This window comes from Rhipicephalus microplus, chromosome 3 (genome assembly GCF_043290135.1).
Source record: "Rhipicephalus microplus isolate Deutch F79 chromosome 3, USDA_Rmic, whole genome shotgun sequence".
Lineage (NCBI taxonomy): Eukaryota > Metazoa > Arthropoda > Arachnida > Ixodida > Ixodidae > Rhipicephalus > Rhipicephalus microplus.
In genome coordinates this window covers 105001774-105026674 of record NC_134702.1, presented here as the reverse complement: position 1 = coordinate 105026674, position 24901 = coordinate 105001774, and the positions used below count along the sequence as shown (strand labels likewise).

The 24901-nt window shown below is 44.3% G+C and overlaps 1 protein-coding gene across 2 annotated transcripts in view; it reads right to left on the bottom strand.

Annotated features, from left to right (window-relative positions):
• LOC119159508 (uncharacterized) overlaps positions 1–24532 on the bottom strand; it is a 43330-nt gene extending 18798 nt beyond the window's left edge. For both annotated transcript variants that reach the window (XM_075890087.1, XM_037412297.2), the window contains exon 1: positions 24171–24532. In XM_075890087.1, coding sequence (XP_075746202.1) covers positions 24171–24230 — 60 coding nt within the window. In that variant the 5' untranslated portion in view covers positions 24231–24532. The remainder of the gene's footprint in view (positions 1–24170) is intronic.
• Positions 24533–24901: the final 369 nt, after the last annotated feature.

The window sequence follows — 24901 nt, the reverse complement described above, 5'->3', positions numbered from 1 at the left end:
GTGTTTTAGCAGCAGCCTAATGAATAGGCACTATCGTGAGAAAAGTCTCGAAACGGGTTTCGTAAATGTGGTTACACGGAACCACATTGTCGCTCAAACAAAAAAAACGCGAATAATAGATATCAGTATCATTTATAACGCCCGTCAACCATTTTGTCCTACTCTAAATCGTAGTGTGCGTTGTTGTAAGAGATAGCTGACAAATATAACCCCTAGGAGAAGCTTCGTTCTGTGCAGCCTCATCAACAACCCGGCACGAGGAGTGGGTGTGTGTTGCCTAGCCCATATTCGCTGCAACGCTGTCTATGCCCTTTCACCTCTTGGTGCCACTGGGGAGTCACTAGGACCATTGTCACCGAAAAGCTTGCGTCGCATTTATCATTCTCTGTAGAGAAAGGCAATAGGCATTTATGCAGCCACCTATTCCCACTGTTGAAAGGAGTGCGTCATCCTGTCACGCGCAAAAGAAACGTCTCAAAAAGTTAAGGGATGAAGGACAGGTATACCTTTGCTTAGAAAAATTACTTGCCAAGTTGTCCATAAGTTTAAATAAAAGAATAGTGTCACCATGCAGGATGAGATTGGCGTAATTTTGTCATGCTGACAGATATTTGTCGTTCGAAAGTATAAGCCACACGTTCCTTTTTTTGTGTTGGGATCACTAGACATATTATCCTTGTCATGAACCTCTCAATGGATTCGTGGCCCAAATGGTGTTAGACGCACTTTACCGATGGCAATGCGCCATGCACTTTTCTTTCAATTTCTCCTCCTATTGATGAATGGCTTGTCGCTACAGAGAGAAAATGTAATGATACCTACGTCATTCAGCTTTATAAGAAATCCATCACGGCCGTTTTATTTTTGTTAAATACTTGTGTGCACATTTCATTGCTAAAGTAATATTACATCTCTTCGGGAGGTGCCTGATTGTGTACTGCAGTGATAAATGTAGTTTATTTTACCTTCTCCTTCATAATCACCAGCCTCACGTTCTCTTTTTTTTCAAACAAGATTTTTTGTATATTAAAAAGAGTTCGGAGTTTCTTTCGAGCTTGTTTTTTTTTGCTATAAGACAAAAGAGTACAAATTTGTGCTTCGGTCATACTGCGCTATTGTAAGTGAAAATGATAATAGGGACTTTTAGAGGCGGGGTTACATCTACACATGACAATAGGAGACTGTGAGTGGGGCGGTGGCTGCTCCCTGCTGCAATTTCTTCAGGCTGCGATATAAACCAACTATAGGCAGAGGGCGTCAAAAAAGGCTCTCATATTTATTTCGACTGTCTGTAGTACCTAAATAACAAGGTGTTTGAAAGCGCACTGCAACACCTTCCTTCGAGCATGCTTCCAAGACGGTGCCGATCGGTTGCCGAGGTTCTTGAGAACACGCGAGTCAAACATTATATATCGCAGCATGTGGCCTGGAATAAAAAAAATATTTGCCAGCAAGCTGGAAATTTCGCCCGCTTCTTTCGATGAGTGATGCCATAAGACCAAATGATTGCACCATAAACCCAAAGTCAATGGCTATTGGCTGATTTTGGCATCATGACCTGCATTGTTGCGTGATGGACGCACAGTGCCATGTCGTGTCAGCATGTGCACTCAAGACAACTCTGCAAATAGGTCGCGCGTCTGAAAAAAAAGAAGAAGACGAAATGTTCTTGGTAATAAAGGGTGCTTACAAAGTGACCGCTGTCACCCTTTCCTTGCACAGCTTCCATCGCGCTCCCTACGGCACGAGGAAACAGAATGTGCTCGAAGTGTGCGACAAATACCTGCAATTCGGCTCTTAGTTGAAGGATTTTAACGATATCGTCGGCACACTACTCGATGGCAGTAAGCTTTTCTTATTGAGACCATTTGAAAACTACTTCAATAGTTTTGGAGGGTCAATTTATTGTGTACCAGCAAGGTACTTTGTCTAACGGGTCACCATCTCAGCGAATTTTTACTGCAGCTAGAATCGACTTGCCTTAAAATATCCTCACAATATTATCTAATTGTTCAGTTGACTTTAGAACGTTGTGTTCGATTATTTCGACTTATATTCTCTCGATACACAATGGTGGCTTGTGCTAAAGAGATAATTATTACACGACACATGTCAGAGTTATTTTTTAAAAGCGAAGGTCCTAACTCTATACCTGAAAGTCATGCTAGGTTTAAAAAAAGTTATAACATGCCTATTTGCCTGTCTTTGCTGCACTTTGCTATAAATTATTATAAACATCTAGCTTACGAATACTTCCTTGCAAGAGCCAAGATTTATAGAAGTACATGGGCACGCGAGCAGCACATCTACTTCAAAAACCTCGTCTCAAGGGCATGTCCGCCTCGACAAAACAGTGAACACGGTGCTGGGTTGCTGACCCGAAGATCGCGAGTTCGGTCCCAGACGAGGCGGTCCCATTTCGATGGAGAATAAAATGCCAGATGCCCCTGTACTGTGACATATTAGCGCATGGAAAAGAACACTATGATGGTCAAAATTTCTGGATCACTCTACTGCGGTGTCTCTCCTGATCATATTGTGGCTTAGAGACGTCAAAGTTCAGATATAGCTATTGAAGTATTAAGGTTGTCGCGATAGTAACAAAATACTAAAAGGCTCGTGAGTGGACGAGCTGACGTCTAGCTTCTTCGCGTCGTCTTTGCGCCGTTCGCACGAGCAGCAACGCAGTCGAGAGGCCAGAGCAATGGCGAGACACGTACACCCCACTGGTCCGGCGGCTATGCCCCTGGTACGCATGTGCGGTGTAGGCGACACGCGATTCGCGTTCTCTTCTACTCAGGGCCAGATACGCATTGGTTGCTTCCGCTCAATACATTGTGTGTTAAGCAGCAGTATCTCGGCACAAACTTCACACATCATACACTTCCTCCCTCTTCACCATCCAGGTCACTTCCAAGTTATACTTTGGGCTACTTGACGCAGGGCTTATTGACAGAAAAACAAACCAAACAACGAACGAAAATCCGTTGAACTCGCTGTAGGAAGTGCCTGTAAAGCGTGTTTTGGCTGTCAGGCACAAGTGTATGTGAAAGAAGCCTAACAAGAGCTTGGAAGCAGCTTGAGTTTTGTCGTCAAAATTAGCATACTATAGCGAAATCTGCATTTGATCGCATGGCCTTCACCCTGGTTTCAAAAAAACAAACATTGTGCGCATACAATTGACCGTTTCATGCTGTCCTAAAATGCCTACTGCAAGTACACTCACGAAGGGCCCACTACGTTTTCCTTTTCCAAGTTGGCGATGTACCCCGTACGTGTCCATGAGGCACCACGCGCACACGTACGGCTGCATACTTTCTAATGGTCGGACCCAATACAGCACCCACACATTTTTTGAGCACTGGTACAATTAACCGAATGTGCGATGTGGTATTAAATGCTTCACTGGAACTCATTCTATCACATGACACTTTTATAGCGAGTTTTAATGGATCAGTTTTGAGCGCTGGCATGGTTCCGTGGTAAAGAACCTACTTGTGACGCAGAAGGCCTAAGTTTAATTCTCGTACGGGCCGAAATTTTATTACTGCTTTATTTGAAACTCTCTTGAGTTTGCCCTCACGGACATCGCTGATTTCTCACTCTCAACTAATGACGCTGACAGCTAAGTCAACACTGAAATTTCTGCGAAACGAGCTCTTTAACGTACGCTTCGAAAAAAGACGGGGCAGCTACGCAGCAGTGATGCAAACACCGAGGAAACGGGGAAACTAGTAGCCGTCCGCTCCTCCATTTTTTCGTCGTCACCATCGCATCACTACTCATCAACCCCACTTCCTTTCTCATCATCTCGCTGTATTGTAGTATAAATAGCTATTCCATGCTCTGCCCTCTTCCTCCGTCCTTTCTACCCTGCTCGCCCTCATTTATCCTGCCAACTATAACTGGTTCTGTTATACCATACTTAACTATGCTATGCTTTTCTTCTCTCTTTCTTTCTCTTCTTTTCGTGCTCTTTTTTAAGGCGAAAGCTCGTAGTGGGAGACAGAAAGAGATGAAAAATCTGAATGCTTTATTTTCTCAAGGTCAATCTGGAGCGGTGGTGGCTGCCAGTGTCTGAATCACAAAACGTGAGAACTCGTTTTAGCTAGGACGTGCTTCGAGCGTTCGGCATGGTAAGGAAGTGAGGCTCATCACGACATATGGTGGTTTTAGGATGTTAAACCCCACAAATCAATCAATCAAGCTGTCAGCATGAGCAGCGCGAGAGTGTTGATGGTGATGATGACTGTCGATGAAGATGGCATACAAGCCTTTAATAGCTCATACTGGTGGCGTCCGTTCGTGCCCTGGAACGGCACCAGCTGTGGCCTCTCCGTTTCACAGTCTCTCAGCTATCACGTGATGGCGCAGTGACGAATAGCGATAGCTTGACTGCCACAGCTGTGGTTTCTCCCCTTTACACTCTTTCAGCTTTCACGTGTTGAGTCAGCATCGGCATACGATCATCCGTTTGTCTGCACCCCGCACGCTATCTCAGCAATCTCGTCATGACACAGCTGCGTACGTGGCAACGCTCTTTCGTCAGACATTTCGCTGCAGCAGTCGAGTTAGTCAGATGGCTCCAAAGCGGCCCGGTGATTGTTCTACCGCACGTGGTTCGGAGAAGTGAACCGAGAATGCGAAATTCCTTGATACCCAGCGCCAGTTGAAAAAGGAGTGAATGGGCGTGCGGCGTTTTAAATTGTCAAGAGCACGAAGGCCAGGAAAACAAAACAAAAGTGACATCCCTGAGCTGGCTTTCGACAAACCCAAATGGGAATTTACCGAGTGTACATCAATATTTGCTGTGTGTTTCTCTCTGTTTCTCTTTTTTTCTATCTCAATAAGGCAATTACCTCATTCTCGCTCCCATAGCAAAGTAAATGTACGATTCCGCCAAGTGCCCGTTTAGCTACCATGCCTCGACAGCCAAGCGCTCGTGATGCTCGTCTTTGGGCCATGGTTACTCGTCTTTGAATTCCAATTTGCAGAAAAAAAAACATTGTTTTATTTCTTGTCCCGACTATCTCCCTTTTCTTCTCATACTTTATCCCTTCTACGTGTTTCTCAGAGACGCGACTTCTCATGGCCATGAAAACAGGAAAGGCAGAGGCTGTCCATAATGGTGATAGTTTTATCTGAACGCCCGATGGGGTCTCGCCCCGCTTAGAGAGCTCCGCCATCAAAAAAAAAAACAATGCACAGTTTCATGTCCTAACGAGATAATACTACGAGTTCCGTCATTGTCGGACACTCCTGGTTAATTGTGACCATCGATACTTGTTAATTTTTCACTGGCTTCTTAATACAGATGTGCTTTCCCGCTTTGCAGCCACTGTGGCGTCTGCATTTCCGATGGAGACAGAAATGCTGTAGGCCCGTGTGCTCAGATTTGGGTGCACGTGAAAGGACCCCAGGAGTCGAAATTTCTGGAGCCCTCCACTACGGCGTCTCTCATATAATATATGGTGGTTTTGGGACGTTGAATCCCACAAATCAATCAATCAATGAATCAACCATTTTGCTTCTCCCTAAAGTTAGTAGCTGTGGCTGCAAGCTGAACTCGAGTGCTCTACCTTAGCAGAGCACCAATTCAGCCGCTAACTTATAGCGGCGAGTAAAAGTAGACGTTCTGTTGTCAAAAAGAGAAACAACTCTGTAACCTTGTAAGTGAGTTCCAGACGAGAAAATAAACCCTTACACAAAAGAACCACTTCAGCATTCAATCACACAAACGTTGCTCAAAACTGTACCACAGTTTAAGAAGGACTTGAAAATTTTCTCGCTTTAAGTACATATTCTACACTGCGGAGACGTACTGTTACAATTTCATAACAAAAAATTTAAAATGTCCCAGAGATCCCCTTCGGAAGTAAATTATTCATGTTCCGACTTCCACGGTTCCCGAACGTTTACAATATTAAGTTACATGCCGGAAGCATAAACATTGTAGAGTAGGTTGACAAGTTTTAAATAATCTAAAAGAATGAGATGGCTAGCTCTACGTACCGTCATGTATCTCTTCTCTTACACGTGACACTTAAGTTGATTTAACATTTTTTTTCTTGAGCAACTTGCATCTGTTTAGAAAAATTGTTCAACTATTTTGAGTACTTCGTACTAAACTATGGGAGAGCACTGGGCCGTCCCGCTAAAAGAATTGTATGTCTCTCTCGTTCATTCTGAATAGAGCCCATCTGAAAGCTTTTATGTAACTTACGAAATTCGACATCGTAGGCCGAAAACTCGGCGTCGCTGAGCATGCAGAAATACGACACTCAAAAGTTCACTGGTCATGTGCGTGTTTTTGCGTGCCGTTTTCTTATATTTGATACTCCGTTGATCGCAAGGATTATCGGAGATCACCCGTTCCTGATATGAAAATGTGCTCCTTTATATAAATAACTTTGCATACGTTTCATTGTTGCCTTAATATGAGTGCATACCCGTCATTGTTGACTGTTGTTACTGAAATGTTGACCTGCCAAACAAGTCGTTGAATGTGCAATTTCAAGCATGCAGAAAAAATAATAGGAGGAGAGTGCGTGATTTTAAGACAATTGAAAGAAAGCAAGAGGGTAAGAAAGAAGGAACGCAAGAAATAAAAAAGAAAAAAAGGGAGCGACAAACGCATTACGTCTGGCAAACATACACCAAGCTCCACTTGCTCCCATCCTTTTTTCTTTTGAACAGATCGATGGCACCAGAATGTGTTACTACTTGAGTAACACTTCGGTAAAGAAGGAGTGACTTGAAAAGACAAAGCTTTTATTGCTTTATGGTTCATGCGTTTCATTTCTTTCTGTTAAAGATGGCTAGTGCAGCAGCAGTTGCACCTATTTGTTACATAAGAAACTAAAGAAAAAGACAGAGTGCTAAAATAAACACGAGTGAAAAACAAAAGCAAGATAAGTGTTTTCCTTCAGGTAAAGCTCTGTGACAAAAAGAGAAGGCGAGACTTAAAAAAGGGGAGTGCAAATATCAGAAGGTGCCAAACGACACGTTGGTCAATCACGAACGTTGCCCAGCTCGACACAAGAAAGGAGGGAAGGTGCACAAATGAACAACGGTCAGAGAGGTACTGAGTAGACATAAATACTGCTCCGTTTTCTTTCTAACCAGGGTGTCGATAAGCGAACGAGAGTATATGGTTTGAGGTCACCATCTGACTGCCCTCGAATCTTCTTTCTTTGCGTCTGTTTTTCAGCCCATCCGTGCTCATGTTCCAACTCAGTGACGCCCCGGAACAGCTTCAGTCACGTCATAAATTTGTTGCAGATTTGTTGAAATTCAGTACTCTAAGATTAGAGCTTTTTCGCAAAAGTCAAAGCAAAAATTATTGCTCAGTCTTTATGAATTTTATTATCGGCAACATAGACGTATTTCACCAGCAGATAACCGTAAAAGTAACATTTTCCTTGTGCGTATGCGCTAATGTTCTATTTTCTGTGTTTTTGTCCGAATTCTACTTAAGAATACATTTAAATATTTATGAATGGATACATAGTGTAGGAATGAAATTAAAATTATCGTTAAAAGAAAAATAACGCATTAGGCGAAGTTTCGGGTTGCATGCCTGACCGCGACGCTAGCTTGTATCCCACCGAAGGCGGTGTGCAAACTCTTCATGATCTACGACTTTGGTGAATCCTAAAGAACACCACGTCGTCAAAAATTGATTCTCAGTGCCCCTGCTCCGGCTTATTTTATAGCACGGGCATCCTTGCTATCTTAGGTCAGAACGCATGACTCGAAGCATCTGTGCAAAAAAGGGCGGTTCATCTAAATTTGTATGATGTTATTTGTTGAGACCTGCAGTGCGTGAAGGGAAGAGAGTCTGCAGGCACTCGTAGAGTTGATTTGCAAGGCTCGTGTTTATGCTGCTCTGGGAATCTTTAGTCCTTGACCTGTATATTAAACTACACCTTTCTAACAACCCTAACATGCCACTAATTTTCACGGAAGTTTTCTGGCATTATCCAAAATAAAAAAAAAACTTCCTCAACTGAAGTAGTGAATACAGTGGAACTAAGCGTAAATGCATTATTGTTTTTACAATAATTATGGAGCTGTATGTGTATATATGCGTCGGTAGAAAGTATTTAGTCAGCACAGATCTAGTTTGTATTGAGAAATAAAAGAAACCGTTGGTTAGCTATCCTTGCATGTGGAACATTATTTTGCATATATCTTACGATTCATTATAGGTGATTTTGAGGAGTTGTCTGCTCATAAATCTTCGCACATGGGTTAATTTATTTACTCTGCTCAGATGGTCTAGACATTATAATTACTAATGCTTCTTCGTGCATGTGTAAGAAAGAAGGCTACTGTTTTAAGAGTAGCCAAAAAAAGGAGAACCTTAATTATCCATGAATGACGTTCTTTCGGTGCTTCCACATCTAGTTTGGGCTCGGTCGTTTGATCCATGGTATGAAATAATGAATGAAACCAAGCTCCTAGACATCACGTCCAATGCTCGCTAGGCAAAGTCATTGTTCATATTTTATCGCCTTGTTTTAGCCTGCTTTGTGTGGAGCTAACTTTATAATGAGAAGCCCAACGACCTGTCTTCAAGAGACTCACACAAAGTAAAAGCCTAAATATACTACAAAAAACGATCTACTAAAAATTATAGCTCGAAATCCAGCTTCATCTTGTGACCTCGCATTCTACGTACCCCCGTAGACACGATAAAAAATCTCGCAAGATTTTGTTGTTTTAAGCGTGATCTAAAGGGCAGAAACGAAAGCGTGGTTATTAATTATCTTATGGTTTTTCATTTTTTTTTCAGAAACCAATTTTCTGCGATTTCGTGAGTACCTCTCGCTTGCAAGCCTACCGTTCAGCAAAGGGCACTTAGGACGGCGAAAGAGTAGTGACATTTTTAATTTCCGTGACTAGAGCCTACTGATTCTACATGCACAGAAGTAGAGACATAACTGAGAAGAAGATTTAACGAGGCAGGTACATTAAACAAAACTTGATAGCAAAACAAGCAGCCATGTTGCGTTGTGAAAAAAGTAGAATTAGCTGCAGGCGAAATTTTGTGTTGATGGGTGCAGTCTCGAGACTTCCGATTTCGCAATATCAACATGCCTCAGCTTAGGTCGTGTGCTCGCCACCAGCGAAAGAAATGGCGGAAAATGCTTCAAACTAAGCCCTTCAAATAACGCAAAGAGGTGAATATACACGCAAAAGGTTCAAATATACACGCTCTATGGAATAGGGACAAAAGAGGAGTATGAGAACGCAGGCACGCCTATGTTGTCGTTTTTTTCTCTTGTCTCTGTGCCTTTCTGGGCCCCACTTTTTGCATTTAGAATGAATTGTTACCAACTAGCCCAAATGGCTGTTTTGCTGCAATACAACGCAAATATACAGTTACAGTATGAAGCACATCGAGGAGCCAAACCGCAAACTTTGACGGCAAAATGCTGGCCACGTGACAATATGGCGACAATTATTTGTATTACACCGATTTGAAGGCATAGGTTAATTTTTTTACTTGGTGGCAAAAAGTTTTATCTGAGACATGCTTGCGAAGGGCTACCTATGATCCTGTCTTAGGAGTACACGCGTGAACGATCTGCCTTGCTAAATAATTGTCACACTTGGGTGTGTGAGTAGTTGTTTGTGTGTGTGTTTATAATCATCCAACCGCATTACCTTGATCTCTCCCTGACTATTTCTTGCTTTTATTTCTCCCATTACTCCTTCCTCTATGCAGGGTAGCACATGAGATATCTTATAAGCCACGTATTGTTCTTGTCTATTCTTATTCCATTTATCTCTCTCTTTCTCTACAGTGCGACGTGTCATCGGGATTCAATAGAGTGATACTGAGAGTGAGATATTCACTTTATTCCCGTATTTTTAATCATCGTTAAATTGTAGAGCGGAGTCGGTGACAATAGATCAAAAGAAAAAAAGGAAAGTAACAAAGATGCCAAGTATTATACATTATTAGCGGCAAAATAATATTGCAGAATGAAATGTAAACGTAACTTTGAAAAGTAAACCAAAAAATGAAAGGAATGTATGTAAGTATAAGATTAGAGTTTCGCAATATCAGATTTTAAGCATAAACGTCTAAGGTCGATCTTTCAAAACTGATTTATTTAGGTGAACTGTTGTTTTGTTACACATAATTCGATTTGGAAGCAGTTTGCTGAAAAGAGTTCAAGAAGAATGAAAATTCAATTCCTTTCTCCATTTTTTGATGTCCAGTGCAGAAAAATTAAAACGGTTAGGTCAAGAATAATGAATACCACGACACTCTGCGATATTTCACACAGGAGAGACTACGTGTCGTTACACTCAGAACAGTTGGACGTATGGAGGAATCGTTTTAGTACCTGCTGTATGATGAGTCATTCACAATCTTTACAAACGTTCGCTAGTCACTTTTTGTATGCCGATTGGCAATTGCAGTTTTCCACAACGTCGTATAGATGCAAGCTGTTCCTTTTCGCATTTCGTCATCTCAAATATTCATCATTATTTGCTTTTTGGTGTGGCCCATAAAAAGAAACAAAAAAACAAATAGGCCAAAAATTTTTCATCCATCTTGAGTTGTATTGAAAACTAAGTTGCTTCATGTCTACAATAAGTTGCTTCATGTCTACAATAAGTCTTTTCAGTTTTCTTGGCTTGTGAGAGAGTGCGAGAAAAAAATACAGTGTTTAGTGTTTAGTGTTTCTTCATCAAATTTTTCAGTGAAAAGTCAGCGCTCGTGTTGTGTCCTTCCTTTACTCTGTCTTCGTTTTTGTGCTGTTAACCTCGACACCATTGAATGTTTCACACACAAAGCATTAAAACTGAATTCTATATAGCAAATCTATATATATAGTCTAATCAAATATGTCAATTCTACAAGAAACACTGCGTATAACTAACATTGCTGTAGGTGGTGGGGAAAACATTCCGTAATGTTAAGTGGTTTAATCTTTCTTTTTATTAATAGGCTGCATCAGGCACACTATAACAGGGCTTAAACAGATGTAAACGAAACCCAGAGCAACACAGAGTGCAAACTAGCGCCTGTTTTTTTTGCAGCATTTTTTATGTAATGTTGCGAAATGCATCGAAACGCATGAGAGGTTCTCATGACGGCACTGTGCTTCAATTCGACTCAGGCTTCCTTCGTCGTGGATATTGCCTGAACGTGCGCAGGCAGCTCACGTGTTGCTTTTATGCTGAAACACATTCATTTCTAGAGCGAACCTTTTGTATGAACAAGACTGTGGGCTGGGCGCCGAGCTCTCCCGATCTGGGTTAAGAATCAGACGCCGGAAAATTGGCTTTGCGCTTATCGATCAAGCGTATAGCCATGGTAACTGCTTTTATTTCTTGTTTTCGCTAGCAAGTAGCCTTGTACTACAGAACAGGGAAGCGAAGAAAGCAGTTTGCAAGCGAAGAGCTTATGGAGATGCATCGAAGCAAATAGCTCTTCATGGTAATGGTTCAGTTCAAATATGCAGCGAAGAAGCCTTCAGGGGTCCCAGGAGATTATGGGAAAAAGAAACCCGGACATATAAAATCGTAATGTTGGTCAGTGTCTTACCTGGATAAGCAGCTCATCAGCAAAGTCGTTTGAGAAACATCTCAGGGGGCATCTGAGTCATTTATCGTAATAGTAGCATGATGTAACGGCGAAGGTTTTGCAATGTGCATCGGCAGGCTGTCTGTCTATACACGAGTAGTTGGCACAGCCGCTCCTGCTTTTGGTAAAGAATATTTCTCGCGAGAAACAAGTGGCTGTGTTATATGAGCTGATAGAGAGCCGTGCAGGTTGCGTTAGAGCATGATGAGTTGTCTAGATGGCCACCGCCGTATATAAGTAAATGACATTTGGAGGTTGATCGTGTTGAAATCGCAAGAATAGATATCTGTTTTCCAGTGTAGACACCGTACACTGTGATAGTCATTTGACGAGTTATCGTCTAAACAAATCGTTTACAATGCACACACATACCCTCAGCCAGCCCCCCCCCCCCCCCCACCTCTCCACCGCCATCACACCGAAAATTGGTTAGTTGATCTGTACAAGTATACACTAAGGAAGCCATTGTAAAGCAGCAGCCTTATACCAATGCTCCAATAATTGGTAAATACTTCCGAATGTCTTTTTCTCGTGAATATGTAATTCACATCACTGAACCGAGTTCGAGTACATCGTTACACGACGTAAAAAATAATTATACCACGACAAAAGAAAATGCTGTGCATTGAAGGACTCTTTTTTTTGTTAGACACAATACTAACGAGATCAAACAGACAATCATGGCAAGGAAAGCATAAGTAATAATATGGAAATTAATTGTAACGTAGATGTGAAGAAACAAATAAGTAGTATAAATGATTACTTGCCAATAACAAGGACCGAACCTGCGAACTTCGAATAACGCGTCCGATGCTCGGCAAACGCTTTATTCGGAGGTCGCCAGTTCGGTACCTGCCCACGGCAAGTTATCTTCTCATATACATTACAATTAGTTCTAATGAAATCTCCTGTACATTCTTCGGCAAGACTGTCTGTTGGATCTATATAAACAAAATACTGAGACTCTTTTTTGAGAATATTGACAGAAAAGTTTGATTAATGCACATTTTTTCTAGTCTCTCAGTATCATAGGCCTCTACAATCTCCTTTGTCATCTTACCATGTCCCTTAACCAGGATTTAAGTGTTTTCGAAGAAAACGCCCTTGTCTATGTTTTTGTCTGTCCCGCTTGCTCACAATTCATGGATGCAAACCAACGAGCCCCGCAACGTGTTTCAGCATAGCAATCGATTGTCATATTCTACGTGAAATTGAGACATACTTGTGAACGGCCACAACAAAAAGTTTGTTTTACCAACATGTCCCGCAATCTAATGCGAATCGCGCTTGAAATTTCCACCTAGAAACAATCAAACGTATTAAGCATGCCTCAAGCACACCAAAAACAACAGAGCCGCGTGCGCGTTCTCGAATATGAGATGAGAAAATCTGATTAATCCTGAGGCCCTTATGTTCGTGATTAAAAGCTTGAGAGGAATTGCATCTGGAAAGAAACTGCCTTCGCTAACACAGATGAGGACATGGAAACTGATTTACGCTGAGTAAGTGGTTGCGGCAGGAAACGGCAGGTGCTGTCTTTCGTTATTACTTTTTTCCTCATTCAAGTGGGAGAGGACACAGATTAACTTTACGCTAATAATGAGGATGATGACGACAACGATGATGATGAAACATGATTTAGGTTAGAAGGAGATCCAGCACTGCCGGGCTAGTCCCACGTAGGGATCTCACACCATGATGGTAAAACACGATTTCGTACCATCAAAGGCATCAAACGTGCATTAGGACTTGAATTTTACTTTGGAGCTTCGATCTAGATAATCAAGTTAGCAGAATTTTTTTTGTTAACTTACCATATTGTGGGTCGAATATGATGAGAGAGGGTATTGTACACAAAACTCTTGATGTATACCATCTGCAGAAAATGTCGAGTTAGTTTGGGGCATCATAATTTCACAATAATCATTTAATACTGCTAAACAAGTTGAAATCATAAGAAAAAGTAGATATACACAATTTAGTGGCTTGGCAATGAAAATGTCATTTCTTTTTTCAAGCTTCCTATAACTTTCAGCGGAAATTCGTAGTTGAGAAATCCTCAACTTGATCTTGATCAGGTGCGAGAGCGAATTTTCATTTTATTGTTTTCGTTAAAAAATCATCGCCTCTTTTAGATATTGAGCCTTGACGACTATATAGTGAAGTCCACCTCCTCTTTCTGCTTTTTCTTCCCAATCGACGCACTCATTCTGCCACAGCCTTCTCTGACAGCCTTGAGCAGCCCAAGGTGCTTTTACACTGCATCTGTTATCGGCCAACCTCTGACGAAGCGACGACGTTACATACCCACGATCATCAAAAAATTTGGTGATTCAGTTTCGCGACATCCAGATGACGTTAATGTTAACGTCATAAGTCATGACGACTGCCTGCATGACTCGCGTTGACGCGGCCGACATAGGACGCCAACGAATGATTCTTGTGTCTTATCAGGCATCCAAGACTTTCACCGTTACAAGAAAGAATCATGATCAATATGTTGCTCAAAGGCGGTTTAACATCATGTCATAGTGTGCCAATAAGCATCTCACACCGACAGGCCTCCCAAGTGGCGCCGATAAGATGTCCTTTCGCGACGCATTTATGGCTTTGCAATGACCGCGTGCATTGAGCAGAAGCTTTTGCGATTTGTCTTTGTCACTTGTTGAGAGCCATCGCGAGAACTAGGGTTTGAGCGCTGTACTTGTTTACGACGCCTGTATTGACTATAAGCGGCACCCGCAACTACAAATCAATTTATCATCAGTGCCGTTATCACTATTGTGGCTGTTACGAATGGCCAGAGCCTAAGTGACGTACCTTTATGTAGGGTAAGCTTGGTAAGTACATTGCAGCAAATTCCGCCTGCGTAACGAGATGGTACACACAGAATCGATAGAAGATGTGATAGTGGATTCTTGGAAGTTAAACTGTCGAGGTTTGTTGGATTGACGAAGCTTAATTTTCACCTTTGCCATCCACCTCGAGGACCTCTGGCAGGCTCTGTCAGTGCTTGAATTTTTTGTGCACCTTCTTTCGTTTCAGCACACTTTCTGAACGTTTACGCCATATTTAAATAGAGATAATATTGTTACGTGAGTAACGAGACAAAGTATTGCGAATATATTCGAAAAATATATTTGCAAGAGCGGTTGCAGCACTGGCCAGTCTGGCTCCGAGCTCGAGCAGCCAGCGAGCCTCATCTTCCTCGTCGGGCGCACACGCGCATTCGCACTATGGTTTGTGGCAGCCTACAGGTAGCATAACCCCCGTCGGCAAAGGCGCCGTCTCGGCGCATCTAGATGTCAAGATCATTGGGCGAGTGGTACTGCTTCAGGCGTGCGACGTGTACGATGTCGGTGGCCCTAGGGGTGGATGAAGACGGCGAGGCAGCAGGAGTGATTTCATAAGTGACGGGAGTCACCTCACGAAGCACTCTGTAGGGCCCTGTGTACCGAGAGAGCAGCTTGTCAGACAGGCCAACGTGCCTGGTCGGAGACCACAGCAGAACCAACGAACCGGGCGAAAAGTGCACATCGCGGTGTCGTTGGTCGTACCGACGCCGTTGGTTTGCTTGGGAGGTCAGAAGGCGAGCACGAGCGGTTTCGCGTGCGTGGGCGGCCCGGCTGATGGCGTCCAGAGCATATTGTGAAGTTGGAGCTGCTGGTAACGGAATCGTCGTATCGAGGGGTAATGTGGGTTCGCGGCCGAACAGCAAGAAAAAAGGGGAGTAACCAGCCGTGTCGTGGCGCGAAGAATTGTAGGCAAATGTCACGTATGGTAAAGCGATGTCCCAGTCAGAGTGATCTGAGGAAACGTACTTTGCAAGCATGTCAGTTAGGGTTCGGTTCAGGCGTTCTGTGAGGCCATTTGTTTGCGGATGGTACGACGTAGTGAGCTTGTGGCGTGTTGGACAAGAGCGTAGGATGTCCGCTATGACTTTCGATAGAAATGTGCGGCCTCGGTCCGTGAGCAGCTGGCGTGGAGCACCATGTTGCAAGATCACGTCGTGTAGAAGAAAATCGGCGACGTCAGTGGCGCAACTTGTTGGAAGGGCGCGTGTGATTGCGTAGCGTGTGGCGTAGTCTGTGGCCACAGCTATCCACCTGTTGCCAGCAGAAGACAGAGGAAAAGGGCCGAGTAAGTCCAAGCCGACGCGAAAGAAAGGTTCCGTAGAAATATCGAGTGGTTGAAGGCGCCCAGCCGGAAGCGTCGATGGTGTTTTGCGGCGCTGACATTCCTCACACGCCGCGACGTATCTTCTGACGGACCGTGCCAGACCTGGCCAATAGAAGCGACGGCGAATCCGGTCGTATGTGCGGGACACACCCAGGTGACCGGCAGTAGGAACGTCATGAAGTTCGTGGAGTACAGCCAAGCGGAGGTGTTTGGGTATGGCAAGCAGCAGAGATGGGCCGTCTGGATGGAAGTTATGCCGGTATAATGTGCCATTCTGGAGTACGAACGAGCGATAGGATCGGTTCGATGGGGAGGAGTCGAGGCGCTCAATGATAGCTCGTAGGGCTGCATCACGGCGTTGCTCGTCGGCTATGTGGTTCAGTTGAGAAACGGAGCACACGCAGGCGTCGTTGTCAGGTATGGTGGCCGATGGGTCAACTGGATAGCGAGAAAGGCAATCGGCGTCCTGGTGCAGGCGTCCAGACTTGTATATCACAGAAAAGGTGTATTCTTGCAGTCGCAGAGCCCAGCGACCAAGTCGACCTGTAGGATCTCTTAAGGATGAAAGCCAGCAGAGCGCGTGGTGGTCGGTGACGACGGAAAAGTGAGTGCCATATAAATATGGACGGAATTTTGAGACCGCCCAGACAAGAGCAAGGCATTCTCGCTCCGTGATCGAATAGTTACGCTCTGCAGGTGTAAGGAGGCGGCTAGCATACGCGATAACGCGGTCGTGTCCCTGTTGGCATTGGGCGAGAACGGCTCCGATACCGTGACCACTGGCATCAGTTCGGACCTCAGTTCGGGCAGATGGGTCAAAGTGGGCGAGGATAGGGGGCGTCGTCAAAAGTGTTATGAGGTGAGAGAAGGCGGCAGCTTGAGTGGACCCCCACGAAAATGGAACGCCTTTCTTCAAAAGATCGGTAAGTGGTTGGGCGATTGCCGCAAAATCTTTCACGAACCGCCTAAAGTAGGAGCAAAGTCCCACAAAGCTCCGGACATCTTTGGCGGATTGGGGTACTGGGAAACTCGTGACGGCACGAATTTTCTCAGGGTCCGGTCTCACACCAGAAGCATCGACAAGGTGGCCCAGCACGGTAATCTGTCGGCGGCCGAAGTGACACTTCGAGGAGTTCAACTGGAGGCCAGCTTTGCGGAAGACGTCGAGAATGGCCGACAGACGCTCAAGGTGGGTCTCAAACGTAGGTGCAAATACGAGGACGTCGTCTAGGTAACACAGGCATGTTGACCATTTGAACCCGTGTAGCAGAGAGTCCATCATACGTTCGAACGTGGCGGGGGCATTGCATAGACCGAAGGGCATAACCTTGAATTGGTATAGGCCATCTGGAGTGATGAAGGCGGTCTTTTCTTGGTCTTTCTCGTCTACGGCAATCTGCCAATAACCAGAACGAAGGTCGATGGATGAAAAGTAGCGTGCGCCGTGGAGACAATCGAGGGCGTCATCAATACGTGGTAAAGGATACACGTCCTTTTTGGTGATTCGATTTAGATGCCGGTAATCGATGCAAAAACGCCATGTGTTGTCCTTCTTTTTAACCAGGACGACGGGTGACGCCCATGGGCTTGATGAGGGCTCAATAATGCCTTTAGTTAACATCTTATTCACTTCAGCTTGAATAATCTGGCGCTCCGACGCGGACACGCGATACGGTCGACGGTGAATGGGAGCAGCATCACCGGTGTTGATGCGGTGCTTTACAAGAGAAGTTTGGCCGAGTGGGCGGTCGTCAAGGTCGAAGATGTCACGGTAGGAAGCTAGAAGGCGTGCGAGAGCGGCTGATTGCGCTGGGGGAAGGTCAGGGTCGATCATGGGACGTATTGACATGTCGAGGCATGTGGCATCGAGTGGGCGACAAGGAAAATTGGGGCATGCGTCGGCTGCGAAAGTGGTGACGTGATCATCGGCTAAGGACCGCAACGTGGCAATTAGGATGCCTTCAGGGAGGACTTGCTTTGTGAAGCCGAAATTTATGACGGGTAGACGGGTCCGGTTGGAGGCTACAGTTACGATGCAGTGAGGGACGGTGACGTCACGTGCCAGTAGGACATCAGGAATCGGCGTGACGATGTAATTCCCATCCAATACGGGTGAGGTCGTGGCAAATTCGGTGAATGTGAGGGCTTTAGGCGGTAAGCGGAGGAAGTCTGTGGCAGAAAGGCCGTGTTGAGGTTCAGGGTGAATATCCGGCTGAAGAGGAAGGTCTAAGCAAAGAGTACCAGCGGAACAGTCGATGAGAGCAGAATGGGTCGACAGGAAGTCCATCCCTAAGATGAGGTCATGAGGACAGTTCTGGAGCACCGTGAATAGAACAGGGATGTAACGGTCGGCGATGCGTATGCGAGCCGTACACATGCCAATGACAGGAACAGTGCCGCCATCGGCCACACGTACAGCTTCGGTAGCAGGGGGCGTGAGTACTTTTCTTAAGCGGCGACAAAGATGAACGCTGATTATGGACACATGAGCGCCAGTATCGACTAGTGCCGACAGAGAAATACCGTCCACGTGTACATCGACAAGATTTTTGTTCGTATGAAGCGTCAATGGAGGGTTTGGTTCAGACAGGGATGATGCAGCACTACCTCCAGGGGCTGCACTGTCTAGTTTTCCGTCGGGTACGATGAAAAGTTAGGCGGCGAGTGATGGCGGCGTGGCTGGGGCGACGGGGAACGACGGCGTTGAGGGGACGGAGAACGAGCAGGAAGGCGGCTGTTAGACGTGTCGAAAGCAGGGGCGGTACGGCTGGACGAATACCGGCGAAGATCTTCATATGGGCTATAAGGTGCGAAAAACTGGCTCCTATGTGGCGGCGTCCAGGAGGCACGGCAGTAGCGGGAGACATGTCCAACGCGGTGGCACCGGAAGCAGATCGGTTTGTCGTCAGGAGTTCGCCATTCCGCCGGGTTGCGAGATCGTGGAGCAACAAATGGGTCACGTCGAGGTGCATTAGTGGGAATTGGTCTGGAGGAGGGGCAAGAGATGGGGCAAGCATCAGGGAACCCGCGGTTGGCGAATTCTTGTCGTACGACCGCCTGAATAACGGAGATCGCGGGGGTTGTCGGTATCGTATGTTCGAAAGAAGTGGGCTGAAGCGGCGCTGGACTTGCTGCTTCAAGTTCCCGTCGAACGATACGCGTTACACTCTGCTCAAAGGGCGGTGTGACGGTAGAATCGGAGCAGGTGGACGTAGCCGCCGTGTTTGGCAACCGAGAAAAAGGAGGGCGCACCCGACGGCTTTTTGCTGTTTCGAAACGGCGGCATTCTTGAATTACACGGTCGATGGTCGAGACGTTAGTGTACACCAGCAAATTGAAGGCGTCGTCCGCGATCCCCTTCAAAACGTGTCCAACCTTTTCAGCCTCAGACATCGCCTCGTCCACTTTTCGGCAAAGAGCGAGAACTTCTTGGATGTATGACACATACGATTCAGTTGGCGACTGGACACGGGTAGCCAGCTCCTGTCGTGCAGCTGCGTGGCGACCGGTCGGGTCCCCAAAGATGTCACGTAGCTTCTCCTTGAACGTGTCCCAGCTGGTGAGTTCGGACTCATTTGTCTCGTACCAGACACGCGGGGTTCCGTCCAAGTAGAAGAGAACATTAGCGAGCATCATGGTAGGGTCCCAACGGTGAGTTTGACTGACCCGTTCATAAAGGCGAAGCCATTTGTCGACGTCGAGGCCAGGTTGCGCAGAAAATGTCCCGGGATCACGTGGTGTTTGGACGGCGACAAAGGTTGTCGGAGAAGCTGCAGATGATGAAGCGGACGCGTTGTCACTGGAAGCCATGGCGGAAAGCTGGAGGATGCGGCCACTGCGGAGCTGCGTGGTGAGGACGGGGATCGTTCCACCTCCACCAAATATGTTACGTGAGTAACGAGACAAAGTATTGCGAATATATTCGAAAAATATATTTGCAAGAGCGGTTGCAGCACTGGCCAGTCTGGCTCCGAGCTCGAGCAGCCAGCGAGCCTCATCTTCCTCGTCGGGCGCACACGCGCATTCGCACTATGGTTTGTGGCAGCCTACAGGTAGCAATATGATCAAAAGAGATAATAAGACAATGTCACTACAACTTTAGGGGTATGAATGGCTTACGAGAATTAAATGTCGCGTGAACACTTTGGTGCTTTACAATACTTTGTCGAGAAAATAAATGCGCAATAAATTAATCATAAACAGGAAAAAAAGCAGTGGCATATTCGAATAAACTGCAAAACATATGAAATAAATCCGGAAACATTAAATTTAAGCTATGTGTTGTTTTTGCCTTCAGTTACAGATTACCACGCAGGCGCCATAACAAAATCAGAAACCACGCTGTGCTTTCCAAATTGCACTCTTGACTTGTACACGTTCCAAAAAAATTTAACGATAGCAATTACAATTGCTTTATTGTAAAAAAAGAACCAATTACGAATACACTTGGAGCCTCAAGAAAAAAATCTAGAGGATAGTCTAGAGTATAATCGATTACTGCCAACGTTACGTTTGACACAATTCATTTTAATATGTTAATGATAACTCACAAACAATGATGCAACGGGAAATATAGGAATTCTCATTATGTAATAATTATCATTATTATTCAGTCATACAAAGAAGACAAGCCCTTAAATATACATTCCTTTCCTTCGTTCCATTGTGATAGCACAGGTATACAGGCATACTGTGGCATGAGTATCAACGCAATCGGTAAATCACATCGACAAAAATTTGTAGCTAAACGTAAGTACCTCAAACTTTCGTTAACGGCTATTTTCGGAGTGCATGCCACATTGTCAAATGTGAAAAGGCAGCTCGAAGTTAGGCAAAGTAATTCGACGTCTCTTTTTAGGGGCATCGCTATTCATCCCATGCTATATTGTAAGTAGGTGTCCTGCATTTATAAATTTAATGTTTTTGGTCATTTATACCTTGCTCAATTTAAGCAGAACTTGTCTCTCGAAGTTGGAGTCGGTCATTTCCTAGCGTTTCATCTATACTACGTTGGCTGCAAAGTTTGACCACGGGGCTGAAGAGCGGTGCTGTACCGTACGAACACTTTGCGAGCCAGTTCGTGATTGTGCAGCGCTTTGATACATGCGCCGGAGTCGTGACGCCATACTTTGTAGTTACAAGCAATTGACGAAAGTGCTATAGTGTGAAAAATTTCTAAAGAAATTGTTCGTTGCCAAATAATTGAGAACGTTTGTGTAACTCAATATATTTTGGTTTTAATTACCTATATGATTACCGGAAAATTTATTGCATCAAAATTATCCTTTCTTTTTTTAAGTAGTATTTGAAGCACAAAAAATTACAGTGAAATGTAATCGATTACTAATAATAGGTTGTGCGTGACATGCTGCCTGGAAGTCTGGTTGCGCTCTAGTGATATGACTGATGAGAGTAGTCCAAAAAAACCTGGGAATTGATTTAACCTGTGTAATCCCAATAACTTGTCATTTAGAGTTACATATACGGTTAGAGGGAGAATGAATTGCATCATATGGATAATTTCTACTTAAAAGTAGTGATTGACGAGTTACAAAAAAAGAGTACAATCTAATCGATTACTAATATTCGATTACCTACTACTCGTTACGTGTAGGTTTAGTTGCGCTCTAGTGATGCGGTTGATCAAAATATTTCTAAAACTGTGGGTATTGATTGAACCTTCGTAATTCGAAGCAAGGAGCAGATATTACTTAATCATAGGGGCCGATAGTGTTCAGCTGCTCAGTTCCTATTACAAGTTTTCATCCGGGTCACAGTGATGCCAGGTTTTGTTAAGGTACTCAGTAAAAACACTTCAGACATAAAATGAGCGTTCAGTGTGCGGCGAAACTATGCAACTCGACTACGCGTTTTTAGAGTCAGATTTTAGCAGTCACTCGTTTGCCACAATTTGCCCCCTGCCACAAGTCCCAGAAGACAACTGCAGAAAACTTCTGTGTCAAAAGGAAATTCTCCGACACGAGCACTCGTACCACCGTGGGTTCTGATCTTGATAGTGGGCTTACCCGCTTAGAGGAGGTGGCGCTTCGGAGACTTGGAGTTTCTCTCACGCCGGCAGTGACCACCCACTGTCCGCAACGCTACCGCACAGCATATGGAAACTCGTGCCCATTTGTGACGCTGGGGCTCAGAGCCCTGGTTGGATTGGGGCCCAGAGCAAGCGCGCGAACAACCGGACGCAGTCCCGATCACTCTCCGGACTAACAAGAGTGGATGAAAAGACCGTTCCACAAATCTTCGTTTAAATTTATGCATGAGTAATGTTATGTGTGATGAGCCTCTGATATTTTTATGTATGTTTGTAATGCCAAATCGCAGTCTTTTGAATTCAAAGAAAATACTCTATACATGGTCTAATTGACCATTCCACAAATCCTCGTTTAAATTTATGCACGAGTAATGTTATGTGTGATGAGCCTCTGATGTTTTTATGTATGTTTGTAATGCCAAATCGCAGTTTTTTGAATTCGAAAAAATACTCTATATATGGCCTAATTGAGCTGCTAGTTCCAGCATTGTCCTGGTATCAATTTTCGTCTGGTCAGTCTATATATTCTTTTTCCGCGGGATTTCAAGTCATTAACACATACAACACAGCAGGTGACTGTTGTTTCAAACTTGCGTTGCTGTGAGATATCTTCCAAAATATTGTATGAATTGTTTCGTACAACTATAGTCACAGTCCGGGAAAACGTTTGGTGGCACCGTCACCGTGATGGCTTTTGTAAGGTCACAGTGACAACGCCATCTTAGCACACACCTCAAGTCCATCGCTGTGGGTGACTCAAAAAATATGTTGCCTTTATTCGCACGTTCTTCTCATGCTCGTTTTCATTTTCTTTGATACCTCATTTAATTAGCTTCTGCAATGATGGGCTTTCAAAATGAAGATAATGATGATGATGCTGATGACGGTGATGATGATTATAAATATATTAAGGGTTTACATCCCAAAATTAAGATACGACTATGAGAGGCACCGCTTAGTGATTAACTCCAGAAGTTTCGATCAGTAGATGATCTTTACCACACGAGCAGACATAAACACACTGGCCTCAAGCATTTTCGCCCCTATCAAAAATCGAGTACAACAACCACGAGATCACCGTGGCGAGCTGCAACTCGACTCGTAATAACTAGATATTTGAATTACCCTTTATTGCGAGGCTCCACAGAGCAGCCGACATTAATTCCCTCTAAAATACCGTTATATCTCAAACATAGTCCAGGCAAGCATACAGCCCTTCTGAGAACAATAAACAAAGAATGCGAGCAAAAAGATAAGAACATGCAAACAAAAGCAGCAAAGGTGAAAATTAAACTTCCTCGAGGACTCGGGCGACCCATATTAGCACATAATGGCATTGCACAAAATATTTGGTGTACAAGGACACTGAATCTGAGCCCATTTCGTCAAAAGTACTTCCGGCAATGTGCCAAAAACAGCGCAGATGTGGCGCCACTGGTATGAAAGCGAGAAATGTACAAAAAATCTTAAATCACTGAAGTTGAACTGGTAAGTGGGTTAGTTCTTTTTTTTTCTGAAAAAAAGGGGCATTGCTCACTTCCCTTTGTTTTGTTACACTATGGAGAATTTTTTGTGAAGTATTTCCATATTCCGAAATAATAAGCTATAGAATATTCTCATTTACCATCAAGGCTTACAACACCCGAAAATGTACGCCATTCATATATTTTTCATTCATATATATTTGTTTTATTGTCATTGGTTTTCAAAATGATATGTACTTTGTATGACACGTACCACTGCAGCACCGAGAAAAAATATTCGTTTGCAACACTTTACAAGTACAAATCGATGACGTGACAATCGTGGAATAAAAGTGCACAAGCGAAAGCTGTTTGTGATGTTTAACTGCCTCTATTTGTTTGGAAAGACAAAGGTACTTTTTGACCAGAACAAATTGGAGAAATGAACTTATTGTTAAATTCTGGAAGGCAAATAAACTAATAGGTGCTGGTTCATTTTGATGATGCAGCAGCTTTTTAAGTTCTCCCGTTAATTTTATGCTAATTGTCATTGAGCGCAGTACTTAAAGGCATTGGGGTAATTTCTAATTGATGGGTCTGCGTAGATGTGATATACTTCTACTGCCATGTTTGCCGCTGAGTGGTTTGCATTTGAAGGAATTATGCTAGTTGTTGTGGTAGCATAATCTCCAACGAAAGATGAAGTATTATATATAAAAAAGTTTGGTAGAGTTATTTCTGATATCGCTGCCTAAATTCCACTAAAAATCTTTATGACGTCGCATATGATAAATTTTGCTAATCGTACACTTTAATTTATTTGCTTCAAGAGTATGTAGGCGTTCATGTTATAAGGAGGAAACCCACTCACGTTGAAGTGCGAGCACAATGCGATGCTGACGAGAAGTAGCACGATGACAGAAGACGCCATAGCTGTCGGAGTGGTGACAACGTTGACCGGAGCTGGTTTCAACCTCTATGCCTGTATTCAATAACTCTATCAGGTCACCTCTCTCAGCTAGACTAGCTGTACGCCAGTTGGCTGTTGCAACAACGCGATATTATAATTTTTTTTACTGACTACTTTCTTTATAGGAGCGAGCAATTGGAGACGCCAAAGCTTCAGGCTAGGTCCCGTACGTTTGCAACTTATGAATCACTGAAACTACTGGTGCTTCGGGATGCAGTTGGTGATAGCATAGAAGAGCGGAGTGAACGATGGATGGCGTGCCGTGCAGGGCGCTCCGAGTTTGGCGCCCGCGCGACAGCTGCCTTTTATGGAAGCGCGCGACCACTGCCACGTGACCACGACTTGGGCGACCAATCATTAGAGAGCGAGTCGCGCCGGAAGGCGGACTGAACGAGCCCTGTTTCCTGAGGGCAGCGAGGGAGAAGAAAACTGCTCAATGTAGAAAGGCTGCGGGAGCGCAATCGAAAGAGTGGCACCGGGAAAAGGTGTCGCAACAAATCATTTCGTCTTCGATAAAAAGGAAAAGGGAGGAGAAGGGACGCGAAAACTTATCGGCACCGTTGGCACATCTTTCGCGCTGGCTGCCTGCACAAAATCTGGCGCACTTTTTGATCTGTCGTGACTCGGCTTCA